Source organism: Eubalaena glacialis, chromosome 8 (genome assembly GCF_028564815.1).
Source record: "Eubalaena glacialis isolate mEubGla1 chromosome 8, mEubGla1.1.hap2.+ XY, whole genome shotgun sequence".
Taxonomy (NCBI): domain Eukaryota; kingdom Metazoa; phylum Chordata; class Mammalia; order Artiodactyla; family Balaenidae; genus Eubalaena; species Eubalaena glacialis.
Genome location: NC_083723.1, coordinates 26,195,931 through 26,210,089, shown reverse-complemented (window position 1 = coordinate 26,210,089; position 14,159 = coordinate 26,195,931). Strand labels below are relative to the sequence as shown.

The 14,159-nt window shown below is 37.3% G+C and overlaps 1 protein-coding gene across 6 annotated transcripts in view; it reads left to right on the top strand.

The window, feature by feature from the left end:
- The window catches only part of CACNA2D1 (calcium voltage-gated channel auxiliary subunit alpha2delta 1), a 494,545-nt gene that overhangs the window by 314,660 nt on the left and 165,726 nt on the right, over positions 1-14,159 (top strand). For all 6 annotated transcript variants that reach the window (XM_061198476.1, XM_061198477.1, XM_061198475.1 and 3 more), the window contains one exon: positions 3,304-3,433. In XM_061198476.1, the coding sequence (XP_061054459.1) occupies positions 3,304-3,433 (130 nt within the window). The remainder of the gene's footprint in view (positions 1-3,303; positions 3,434-14,159) is intronic.

Sequence of the window (14,159 nt, the reverse complement as noted above, 5' to 3'; positions counted from 1 at the left end):
GAGTGAATGAATGAAATATTTGCACTTATCCACATATTCCTAACTCTAATTCATACACATAGTTCACTATCTGTCTCTTATCTATCATCCAGTCTTTCTACTTTTCATATATCTAAATTTTGCTAGAGATAGATATAAATAGGATTTCTGGAAAAGATATGCTTACAAAAACTAATGTAATATTTTCTAAAATTATAGAAATAGGACTATAATTTTTTCATAACTGAAAATACCATTATAGATTCTTTAGTTTGAGTCTTCTTAATTTAAGTAGGAGAGGATATTAGAACCAACCGAGAGATTCTTTCCAAAGATGTCCTCCTCGTTGTGATTCACTGCTTTATTGATGCGGGGGAGGGCTCCCCAGGTGATTCTGATATGCCCCAGGGAATAAGGACCACACCTGCAGCCCAGCATTATTTATAAGTCAGAAAGCTGAAGCCCAAGGAACAGTGACTGGCCCTAGTCTGAGGTGTTATTAATACGACTGAGTAGAACCAAATCTCCTGATGTCTTTACTTTCCACTATGCCTTTCCACAGTTTTTTGTAAGTATGTTCTTTGTAATAGGTTTTGTATGGAAAAAAAAAAAATTCCAGGGTCACATAAGCTTGAGAACGCTGGGTTAAACATGGTTTTCTTTAGTGACGCTTATTTCAGAGCTTTTGATGTGCCAATGTGCTTTGTTATTTTCTTAACATAAGAGTAGAAGAATATTTGCCCAACTTATTTCAGGTTGGAGTTAACCCTTACAGTATCTTGAGAAACTACTGTCTTTTGAAATATCCTTTGACAGATATTACTGGCCATATTACCATGTGCACACATCTATTATTCAGTAATAATAAAACGGTGTTTCTACCCTATGGAGGGTAGAAAAAATTCAGACATCCATTAATATGCTTATTATTAATCAATTCTAACTTTTTCATGAATAGTTCTAAACAAAAATGTGTGTCCAATTTAAACTATTGATATTTTAAAGCAGTGGACTTGCAGTTTTAGTGTGTATCACAATCACCTGGAGGGTTTGTTGAACTACTGCTTGCTGGATGCCTCCCCTGACGTTTCTGATTGACTAGGTCTGGGGTGGGGCCGGAGCGCCTGAACTCTAAAAAGTTTCAGTGGTTGCTGATACTGCTTCTTCAAGGACCACACTTTGAGAAACCTCTGCTTTAAAATAAATATTGAGGCTTTTCACTAATTCAGGATGTTTGCAGTCGGGAAGAAAAATGACATCATTTATTAGGTGAGACCCTCTTTACATTCTTGTTATTAATGAAAGTAGTTTGTTTTAATGATCCCTTCTCTTATTCAAGTCAGTTGTGCCCAGGAACAGAGAGCCATAGAACAGAGGATGAATTTTAAAATATGTTAAAATTCACGGTTGAATCCAAGACCAAATCCCAGTTATCCCAAATCTTATTATTTTTATTCTTTCCTTTATTAGCAGTTGGAATGCTGGTAGGTGTGTTAGGTTACGTGTTCTTTGGCGCTATGGTGTCTCTTTTTCTTATCATCTTTCTCCTTTCTTTTCTTATCCTTCATGCTGTACACACCTAACCTCTGTTTTAGAAAAGAGTATGAATTAGTGATTCCTGCGTGTAGGTATTTTGCCAAATTTTAGACTTTCAACACTACTGTTTCATTATTTTGTATATTTAGTTAATGGGGGAGCAATTATATCTTTGTGGCTTTCACATGGATAGAAAACAGTGATCTGTCTTCAACTATTTTTTTTTAAATTTTTAATTTCAGCACATTAAATTGACTCATAAAAAGAGTCTAAAAATGTGCAGTTTTTCCTTTTCAACAAAGTATAATAAAACATAAAAACCCCCAAAACAGAATACCTAAACCACAGTTTCCAATTATAGTCCTTCCCCTTATTATAGAGAGTATTTTCATATTTTCTTTCAACATTGTTTCATTTGAAAAATAATTTGGTCATGACCTATTAAATTGATTTCAATACATAATGAGTTGGACTTGCAGCTTTAGAAGTCATTGATTTAAAAAAAAAAAAGCCCTTTTGCTAATATTTGTGTCTAAATCATCTTTCCAGTGTTGCAACTTCCTTAGGCAAACACACAAACACACACACACGTGTGTGTGTGTGTGTGTGTGTTAAAATATCTTGGGATACTGATGGGTTATCTGGTTATAGAAATTATCAGAGCCATCTAGAAAGTTGGACACTATCACTTCTTTGTAGACTTTGTGTTGCAACATTCTACCAGCCTTCTTATGAAATTTTCTGAGTGTCCATTTAAGTCTTTTCTCTTGCTTATCAGTTGCATTACTGCAGTGTGCTGCGAAAATAGTCAAATGTTGTGATTCTTTTTTCAGTTTTGTTTTGAGGAAATTACCTTGGGAATATGGAATACATTAGTCCCTAAAATGGAGTTGATAATACAGGTCTGAATTTAATAAAAAAATGTTTAGTTAGGAAAGAGTTAACTATATTTGAACTGGGGGAATAAGAAGTTTAACATAATTAGCCAAAAACAATTGTTAGAGAGATGCATTTTGGATAAAAGAGTGAGATTCTTAGTTTCCTGCCAGACGAGAAACTGGATTACCTTGCCAGGGTAATTCAGTATCAAAAACATAGTTCAAATAGGTAGAAAATTAATCTTCAACCTGAAACTCTTGTGGGATTTTCTTGAATCGTTATTGATTGGATCTTTTCTCCTACCTTGGGAGACAAATTGGTTGAAATTAGGATTCGATTGTACTTAGAGTTACAATAGATCTCTCTTCTTTCCTAGTATTTGTACTTACTTTTTTAAAACAAAAATTGATACACCTGGAATACATGCAGAAATCAAGGGAATATGACATAAAATAATCCTTCATTGCTATTATTATTATTATTATTTTTACACAAAGGTCATGTGTACCTTTGGTTATCAAACTAAGAATTATAGAAATTTGGTAACATAAGTGGTGAAATTTATTTCAAGGGGAAACTTTTAATTTGGTTGTATTTAAAGGTACTTAGGCTATTCTTTAAATGTATATTCTAATACCTACTGGATGTGGGAAAGCTCTGGTCCTCTCAGGATGATCCCGAGTGACTCTAATGTTGAGGAAATTAGGAGAGAAGTTAGGTTATAATGTGAAGGCTAATACCTGAATGGAAATTTGTGTGTCTGATGTCATCATGGGACTATATTTTAAAATATTCTTGTAGATCTGTTTTTTAAAGACTATGCATTTGGCAAATGAAGAAGTGAATGTGACAATATCTGTGTTAGCATAAGTTGTAATATTCTGTTTATTGTCTATTTTTTCTTTATAGCCGGAAAAGAACGATAGTGAGCCAGGCAGCCAGAGGATAAAACCTGTTTTTATCGATGATGCTAATTTTGGGCGACAAATATCCTATCAGCATGCAGCAGTCCATATTCCCACTGACATCTATGAGGGCTGTAAGTAAAAGAATGTGAACAACTCTTGGAATACCATGTTCTCATCTATCTTAAATATCTAATATTTGAAAAAAAAAAAAGAGCAAATGTAATAGTGTTTTGTTCACATGTCAGTTAAGAGTCTGTGGTAAACTGTGATTTATGCAAAAGAAGAAACTTGATTTTCATGAGCAATATATTGTTCATAGGCTCTCACTCTGTGAATATTTGCAGGAGAACCTGTATCCATGGAGTTGTCCTTCTACTCTGTTGTTTAACAAATAATTCTGCCTTTCTAATTGATATAAATAACTTAAAAAGTAATAGATGTATTTTTTTAAAAAATCAAAACTATGTAGCATTAGTACAGACCCACGAACTGGTAAAGGAAGCGAGATGTACATTGTAGACTCTCTAGTTCTTATCACATCTTACTGTGTTTTACTGTCTCTCTTTGTCTCTCTGTGTATCTCTGCCTTACTCTAGGATATAAGAAAAAGATATCTCTGTCTTAGTATATTGTGGACTCAAGATAAAAAGTGTTGGGTAAAGGAATAAATGATAGACCTAAAGAAATAGAAAAACATCAACTGGAAGACTTGATTGAGAAGGCTTCACTGTGAGGAAAGGAGGGGAATAAGTTATTTAGGAAGATACAGGGGAGGAAGCTTGTGCCAGTGGTATTTCTTAGAGACACCCAATATACTAATAAGGGCAGAGCCTGACAATTCTAAGTAGGAATTCTTCTAAGTGCAGCCTAATCATCTATGAGGACCAGCTGTGACCCAGAAGGCAGGATCTTTGCCCATTCACAGCTCTGGTCTTAGATGTTATCCATTTTCTAACTCGTTCCCACTTTTCCCCCTTGTACCCTGCCTTTCACATAAGTAAATGGTAAGGAGAAAGAACCACTTGAGAATTTAAAAAGTGTATTTCTAATAGTTCCCTTAATTAAAAAGGCTGTAAAGTGTACTGGGTATCCAGAGTGTATCCAGAACTGCCTGGATTCTGGATGCAAACAGCCTGGGTTAAATTAAATTTCAAATCTAAATTTTAGCAGTATTTCCTTTGGCAAATTTATTAACTTTATGGGCTAGCATTTTGCTCACCCGTAAAATGGGGATAAGATTACTAACCGAAAAGTTCATTTGAGAGTAAAGTAAGTTAGTATATTTGAGTTTGCATAAGAGTGCAATAGTAAGCATTATGTAAATGTTTGCTGTTATTATTAATTACAATTAAAGTTTATTTACACAAAAAGGATTAAATACAAGGACTAATATAAAAAATTAGCCTTAGTTTTTTGGATTCATTCCGAGATTGTTGTTTAAAAGGGCATTTTTAAGTACATGTCTTATTCTTTCCATAATATAAATTTCATCTTCTGTCAAATTATTTTATTCATTCTTTTTGTTTCACCTTTTTAATATTTTTAAAAGTACATGTTGTTTTTATCGTATCAAGTCTTTAAAGATATTAAACATATGATTTTTCTCTATAATAGAAACAATGGTGTATGTAAGTAGTTTCTGATGTTACATGAGAATTAAATGTAATCTGACTTTTTTACAACTCACCCTATTAATTCCAAGTCCTTTTAGGAATTACTGGGATGTAGGTTCAGTTTTGTTTTTTTTATTTTTTGTTTTTTACTTTGTCTATTGCATTCTCTTTTTCAAGAATTATTTTTGATGTTTGCAATTAAATTTTGCAGCTATTATAACAACAATTAATCAGATAATACTGAGCTGTATGGTTGTGTTTCTCATTTTTTTAAAAACTATTTCATTCATTTAATTTCCTTTCAAAATTGTTATCACCTGTTGTTGTCAGGTATGTCAACAGGATGATAATCTTATTACTCTACAATTATATCTTTCTTTTGAATTCACTTTAGAAGAACAAACTGGATGGATATAGAAGTTTTGAGTCAAAACATTTGTATGTCAGTACTCTGGCTATCATGTCACTGTTATCTGATCTGTAGTACTATGTTGAACAAACTTGAGGCCAACTTGAGTGTTTTTAATTTGTTACCAAGCATTCATGATTGTGTTTCTGTTTTGTTGCCAATAGTGATTATCCAGAAATCCTCAAACTTTCCATTAAATTCCCAAGGAAGGATATCATAACTTTGTCCAGGGAGGGGGAGATTCTCCCCGCCCCCCAACCCCGCCCCAGCTCTTCTTGAGTTCTTTTGGCTGGTCTAATAATTGACACAAGACAGATGAAAAGATTAATTAAAAAAATTAATTTGTATGCATGTACGTCATAAAAATGGGACCCCCCCCGAAGTGTCCAGAGCAGGCCAATTATATATCATGTTTAGACAAAGAAACAACTATTTGAAGAGATGTAACAAAACAAGGGGGCTTGTGTTTGGGGTAGCAGACTAATGAAGTAACAAACTTTATCTATACAGCCTTGAATTCCCTAACTTTGGTGATAGGGATGCTTCTATCCTCCTGGTATAGGGAGGGTACCTTCACATGGGAGATTTATTTCCCACTTTCAGGGGGAAAAAGGGGCATCAGAGTTTTTTTTTTTTTTTTAATCATTTATTTTCCACTGGTTGTTTCTCACATAACTTTATTCAAAATAATCAATATGCCATTGAGGCACATTTTGCGGTCAGTTGCCCTGGGCCCCAACAACCTCACACACTTAAAAACAGATTTCTTTCTCTTTCTAAAAGCCATGTACCACAGTAGCGGAAATTTTAATAGTGCATGCGTATTTAAGATAGAAGATGAAAGTATCCAACTGTAACACCTACTGAAGCTAATCATGACTAACAGTTGGGGGCACAGTCCTATAAAATGTATATTTAAATGTGAACACTAACCAATGAAATAACCCAAATGGGATTTTTCATATTGCTTTTCAACTTGCTTCCTCCTTCCCCCACCCACTTCACTTAGAGTAGAGACTTTTTGTTCTTGTCGTTGTTGAACTATTAAAAAGCTGAAAGTAGAGAGGAGGAAGGTATCTCTTCAGGAGTGGGTTACCCAGGAATATCAAAACAAAATAACTTTGCTTAATTTTTCAATGGGCTGATGTTTAAGAAATCAATGAAAAATGCATTTTTTCCCTAGATAAATAGAACCTAAAATAATTAGAACCTAATTCACCAGTCTAGTAAATTATAATATCTCATTTATTTACTATAACTTTGCTCAATAATTTTGAAGAAAGAGAAATTGAAGCTGAGTCTTTAATGAAAGGCCACATCATTGGTAAGAAATGGGGTCAAATTTCATATAAATTCTAATGGTAAACTTTATACTTTTAAGTACTACAATAGATAAAATTTCTTTTTTTTTTTTAACATCTCTATTGGAGTATAATTGCTTTACAGTGGTGTGTTAGTTTCTGCTTTATAACAAAGTGAATCAGTTATACATATACATATGTCCCCATATCTCTTCCCTCTTGTGTCTCCCTCCCTCCCACCCTCCCTATCCCACCCCTCTAGGTGGTCACAAAGCACCGAGCTGATCTCCCTGTGCTATGTGGCTGCTTCCCACTAACTATCTATTTTACGTTTGGTAGTGTATATATGTCCATGCCACTCTCTCACTTTGTCCCAGCTTACCCTTCCCCCTCCCCGTGTCCTCAAGTCCATTCTCTAGTAGGTCTGTGTCTTTATTCCCATCTTGCCCCTAGGTTCTTCATGACCATTTTTTTTTTTTTTTTTTAGATTCCATATATATGTGTTAGCATACGGTATTTGTTTTTCTCTTTCTGACTTCCTTCACTCTGTATGACAGACTCTAGGTCCATCCACCTCACTACAAATAACTCAATTTCATTTCTTTTTATGGCTGAGTAATATTCCATTGTATATATGTGCCACATCCTCTTTATCCATTCATCTGTCGATGGACAGTTAGTTTGCTTCCATCTCCTGGCTATTGTAAACAGAGCTGCAGTGAACATTGTGGAACATGACTCTTTTTGAATTATGGTTTTCTTAGGGTATGTGCCCAGTAGTGGGATTGCTGGGTCATATAGTAGTTCTATTTTTAGTTTTTTAAGAAACCTCCATAGTGTTCTCCATAGTGGCTGTATAAATTTACATTCCCACCAACAGTGCAAGAGGGTTCCCTTTTCTCCACACCCTCTCCAGCATTTATTGTTTCTAGATTTTTTGATGATGGCCATTCTGACCGGTGTGAGATGATATCTCATTGTAGTTTTGATTTGCATTTCTCTAATGATTAATGATGTTGAGCATTCTTTCATGTGTCTGTTGGCAATCTGTATATCTTCTTTGGAGAAATGTCTATTTAGGTCTTCTGCCCATTTTTGGATTGGGTTGTTTGTTTTTTTGTTATTGAGCTGCATGAGCTGCTTGTAAATTTGGAGATTAATCCTTTGTCAGTTGCTTCATTTGCAAATATTTTCTCCCATTCTGAGGGTTGTCTTTTGGTCTTGTTTATGGTTTACTTTGCTGTGCAAAAGCTTTTAAGTTTCATTAGGTCCCATTTGTTTATTTTTGTTTTTATTTCCATTACTCTAGGAGGTGAGTCAAAAAGGATCTTGCTGTGATTTATGTCATAGAGTGTTCTACCTATGTTTTCCTCTAAGAGTTTGATAGTGTCTGGCCTTACATTTAGGTCTTTAATCCATTTTGAGTTTATTTTTGTGTATGGTGTTAGGGAGTGTTCTAATTTCATTCTTTTACATGTAGCTGTCCAGTTTTCCCAGAACCACTTATTGAAGAGGCTGTCTTTTCTCCACTGTATATTCCTGCCTCCTTTATCAAAGATAAGGTGACCATATATGCGTGGGTTTATCTCTGGGCTTTCGATCCTGTTCCATTGATCTATATTTCTGTTTTTGTGCCAGTACCATACTATCTTGATTACTGTAGCTTTGTAGTATAGTCTGAAGTCAGGGAGCCTGATTCCTCCAGCTCTGTTTTTCTTTCTCAAGATTGCTTTGGCTATTCGGGGTCTTTTGTGTTTCCATACAAATTGTGAAATTTTTTGTTCTAGTTCTGTGAAAAATGCCAGTGGTAGTTTGATAGGGATTGCATTGACTCTGTAGATTGCTTTAGGTAGTATAGTCATTTTCACAATGTTGATTCTTCCAATCAAAGAACATGGTATATCTCTCCATCTATTTGTATCACCTTTAATTTCTTTCATCAGTGTCTTATAATTTTCTGCATACAGGTCTTTTGTCTCCCTAGGTGGGTTTATTCCTAGATATAGTATTCTTTTTGTTGCAGTGGTAAATGGGAGTGTTTTCTTATTTTCACTTTCAGATTTTTCATTGCTGTATAGGAATGCAAGAGATTTCTGTGCATTAATTTTGTATCCTGCTACTTTACCAAATTCATTGATTAGCTCTAGTAGTTTTCTGGTAGCATCTTTAGGATTCTCTATGTATAGTATCATGTCATCTGCAAACAGTGACAGCTTTACTTCTTCTTTTCTGATTTGGATTCCTTTTATTTCTTTTTCTTCTCTGATTGCTGTGGCTAACACTTCCAAAACTATGTTGAACAATAGTGGTGAGAGTGGGCAACCTTGTTGTGTTCCTGATCTTAGTGGAAATGGTTTCAGTTTTTCACCATTGAGGACGATGTTGGCTGTGGGTTTGTCATATATGGCCTTTATTATGTTGAGAAAAGTTCCCTCTATGCCTACTTTCTGGAGGGTTTTTATCATAAATGGGTGTTGAATTTTGTCAAAAGCTTTCTCTGCATCTATTGAGATGATCATATGGTTTTTCTCCTTCAGGTTGTTAATATGGTGTATCACATTGATTGATTTGCTTATATTGAAGAATCCTTGCATTCCTGGGATAAACCCCACTTGATCATGGTGTATGATCCTTTTAATGTGCTGTTGGATTCTGTTTGCTAGTATTTTGTTGAGGATTTTTGCATCTATGTTCATCAGTGATATTGGCCTGTAGTTTTCTTTCTTTGTGACATCTTTGTCTGGTTTTAGTATCAGGGTGATGGTGGCCTCGTAGAATGAGATTGGGAGTGTTCCTTCCTCTGCTATATTTTGGAAGAGTTTGAGAAGGATAGGTGTTAGCTCTTCTCTGAATGTTTGATAGAATTCGCCTGTGAAGCCATCTGGTCCTGGGCTTTTGTTTGTTGGAAGATTTTTAATCACAGTTTCAATTTCAGTGCTTGTGATTGGTCTGTTCCTATTTTCTATTTCTTCCTGGTTCAGTCTCGGAAGGTTGTGCATTTCTAAGAATTTGTCCATTTCTTCCAGGTTGTCCATTTTATTGGCATATAGTTGCTTGTAGTAATCTCTCATGATCCTTTGTATTTCTGCAGTGTCAGTTGTTACTTCTCCTTTTTCATTTCTAATTCTATTGAGTTGAGTCTTCTCCCTTGTTTTCTTGATGAGTCTGGCTAATGGTTTATCAATTTTGTTTATCTTCTCAAAGAACCAGCCTTTAGTTTTATTCATCTTTGCTATCGTTTCCTTCATTTCTTTTTCATTTATTTCTGATCTGATCTTTATGATTTCTTTCCTTCTGCTAACTTTGGTGGTTTTTTGTTCTTCTTTCTCTAATTGCTTTAAGTGTAAGGTTAGGTTGTTTGAGATGTTTCTTGTTTCTTGAGGTAGGATTGTATTGCTATAAACTTCGCTCTTAGAACTGCTTTTGCTGCATCCCATAGGTTTTGGGTTGTCGTGTTTTCACTGTCATTTGTTCCTAGGTATTTTTTGATTTCCTCTTTGATTTCTTCAGTGATCTCTTGGTTATTAAGTAGTGTATTGCTTAGCCTCCATGTAGTTTTATTTTTTACAGATTTTTTCCTGTAATTGATATCTAGTCTCATAGCATTGTGGTCGGAAAAGATACTTGATACGATTTCAGTTTTATTAAATTTACCAAGGCTTGATTTGTGACCCAAGATAAGAGCTATCCTGGAGAATGTTCCATGAGCACTTGAGAAGAATGTGTATTCTGTTGTTTTTGGATGGAATGTCCTATAAATATCAATTAAGTCCATCTTGTTTAATGTATCATTTAAAGCTTGTGTTTCCTTATTTATTTTCATTTTGGATGATCTGTTCATTGGTGAAAGAAGGGTGCTAAAGTCCCCTACTATGATTGTGTTACTGTCGATTTCCCCTTTTATGGCTGTTAGTATTTGCCTTGTGTATTGAGGTGCTCCTATGTTGGGTGCATAAATATTTACCATTGTTATATCTTCTTCTTGGCTTGATCCCTTGATCATTATGTAGTGTCCTTCTTTGTCTCTTGTAATAGTCTTTGTTTTAAAGTCTGTTTTGTCTGATATGAAAATTGCTACTCCAGCTTTCTTTTGATTTCCCTTTGCATGGAATATCGTTTTCCATCCCCTCACTTTCAGTCTGTATGTGTCCCTAGGTCTGAAGTGGGTCTCTTGTAGACAGCATATATACGGGTCTTGTTTTTGTATCCATTCAGCCAGTCTGTGTCTTTTGGTTGGAGCATTTAATCCATTTACATTTAAGGTAATTATCAATATGTATGTTCCTATTACCATTTTCTTAATTGTTTTGGGTTTGTTATTGTAGGTCTTTTCCTTCTCTTGTGTTTCCTGCCTAGAGAAGTTCCTTTAGCATTTGTTGTAAAGCTGGTTTGGTGGTGCTGAACTCTCTTAGCTTTTGCTTCTCTGTAAAGGTTTTAATTTCTCTATCAAATCTGAATGAGATCCTTGCTGGGTAGAGTAATCTTGGTTGTAAGTTTTTCCCTTTCATCCCTTTCAATATGTCCTGCCACTCCCTTCTGGCTTGCAGAGTTTCTGCTGAAAGATCAGCTGTTAACCTTATGGGGATGCCCTTGTATGTATTTGTTGCTTTTCCCTTGCTGCTTTTAATATTTTTTCTTTGTATTTAATTTTTGATAGTTTGATTAATATGTGTCTTGGCATGTTTCTCCTTGGATTTATCCTGTATGGGACTCTCTGCCCTTCCTGGACTTGATTGACTATTTCCTTTCCCATATTAGGGAAGTTTTCAACTATAATCTCTTCAAATATTTTCTCAGACCCTTTGTTTTTTCTCTTCTTCTTCTGGGACCCCTATAATTCGAATGTTGGTGTATTTAATGTTGTCCCAGAGGTCTCTGAGACTGTCCTCAATTCTTTTCATTCTTTTTTCTTTATTCTGCTCTGCAGTTGTTATTTCCACTATTTTATCTTCCAGATCACTTATCCATTCTTCTGCGTTAGTTATTCTGCTATTGATTCCATCTAGAGTATTTTTAATTTCATTTATTGTGCTTTTCATCATTGCTTGGTTCCTCTTTAGTTCTTCTACGTCCTTGTTAAATGTTTCTTGCATTTTGTCTATTCTATTTCCAAGATTTTGGATCATCCTTACTATCATTATTCTGAATTCTTTTTCAGGTAGACTACCTATTTCCTCTTCATTTGTTAGGTCTGGTGTGTTTTGACCCTGCTCCTTCATCTGCTGTGTGTTTTTCTGTCTTCTCATTTTGCTTATCTTACTGTGTTTGGGGTCTCCTTTTCACAGGCTGCAGGTTCGTAGTTCCCGTTGTTTTTGGTATCTGTCCCCAGTGGCTAAGGTTGGTTCAGTGGGTTGTGTAGGCTTCCTGGTGGAGGGGACGAGTGCCTGTGTTCTGGTGGATGAGGCTGGATCTTATCTTTCTGGTGGGCAGGTCCACGTCTGGTGGTGTGTTTTGGGGCATCTGTGGCCTTATTATGATTTTAGGCAGCCTCTCTGCTAATGGATGGGGTTGTGTTCCTGTCTTGCTAGTTGTTTGGCATAGGGTGTCCAGCACTGTAGCTTGCTGGCCGTTGAGTGGAGCTGGGTCTTGGTGTTGAGATGGAGATCTCTGGGAGACTTTCGCCGGTTGATACTACGTGGAGCTGGGAGGTCTCTTGTGGACTAGTGTCCTGAACTTGGCTCTCCCACCTCAGAGGCACAGCCCTTATGCCTGGCTGGAGCACCAAGAGCCTGTCATCCACATGGCTGAGAATAAAAGGGAAAAAAAAAAAAAAGAAAGAAAGAAGAAAAGAAAATAGCTATTAAAATAAAAAATAATTATTAAAAAAAATTTTTTAAAGTAATAAAAAAAAAAGAAAGAAAGAAGAGAGCAACCAAACCAAAAAACAAATCCACCAATGATAACAAGTGCTAAAAACTATACTAAAAAAAAAACAACAACAGAAAAAAAAAGGACAGACAGAACCCTAGGACAAATGGTAAAAGCAAAGCTATACAGACAAAATCACACACAGAAGCATACAGATACACACTCACAAAAAGAGAAAAAGGGAAAAAAATATATATTTCATTGCTCCCAAAGTCCACCTCCTCAATTTGGGATGATTCGTTGTGTATTCAGGTATTCCACAGATGCAGAGTACATCAAGTTGATTGTGGAGATTTAATCCGCTGCTCCTGAGGCTTCTGGGAGAGATTTCCCTTTCTCTTCTTTGTTCGCACAGCTCCACGGGTTCAGCTTTGGATTTGGACCCGCCTCTGTGTGTAGGTTGCCTGAGGGCGTCTGTTCTTCGCTCAGACAGGACGGGGTAAAGGAGCAGCTGCTTCGGGGGCTCTGGCTCACTCAGGCCGGGGGGAGGGAGGGGTACGGATGCGGGGCGAGCCTGCGGCGGCAGAGGCCGGCATGACGTTGCACCAGCCTGAGGCGCGCCGTGCGTTCTTCCGGGGAAGTTGTCCCTGGATCACGGGACCCTGGCAGTGGTGGGCTGCACAGGCTCCCGGGAGGGGAGGTGTGGATAGTGACCTGTGCTTGCACACAGGCTTCTTGGTGGCGGCAGCAGCAGCCTTAGCATCTCATGCCCATCTCTGGGGTCTGCGCTGAGAGCTGCAGCTCGCGCCGTCTCTGGAGCTCCTTTAAGCGACGCTGTTAATCTCCTCTCCTCACGCAGCAGGAAACAAAGAGGCGAGAAAAAGTCTCTTGCCTGTTCGGCAGCTCCAGACATTTTCCCGGACTCCCTCCCGGCTAGCTGTGGCGCACTAGCCCCCTTCAGGCTGTGTTCACGCCGCCAACCCCAGTCCTCTCCCTGGGATCCGACCCAAGCCCGAGCCTCAGTTCCCAGCCCCCGCCCGCCCCGGCGGGTGAGCAGACAAGCCTCTCGGGCTGGTGAGTGCTGCTCGGCTCCGAGCCTCTGTGCGGGAATCTCGCCGCTTTGCCCTTCGCACCCCTGTGGCTGCGCTCTCCTCCGTGGCTCCGAAGCTTCCCCCCCTCCTCCACCCGCAGTCTCCGCCCGCGAAGGGGCTTCCTAGTGTGTGGAAACCTTTCCTCCTGCACGGCTCCCTCCCACTGGTGCAGGTCCCGTCCCTATTCTTTTGTCTCTGTTTTTTCTTTTTTCTTTTGCCCTACCCAGGCACGTGGGGAGTTTCTTGCCTTTTGGGAGGTCTGAAGTCTTCTGCCAGCGTTCAATGGGTGTTCTGTAGGAGTTGTTCCACATGTAGATGTATTTTTGATGTATTTGTGGGGAGGAGGTGATCTGCACGTCTTACTCTTCCACCATCTTGAAGCTTCTTCTCAGATAAAATCTCTGATATTTTACTTTTGAGTTAATTTTGACTCAGGTATATTGCTTGGGAGCCAGGACTGTCCACAGGAGTTAGTAAGATACTTACTTTGTGTGAGACTCTTCAGTTTCTTATTTCTCTTGCTCTTTTTTTTTTTTCTCTCATTGAAATCACATTCATGAAAGTCTTCATCTATTTTATGCTGGAACAGACATAAAATATGACACATAAAGTAAATCTGAGCATGTTTTTTTCAG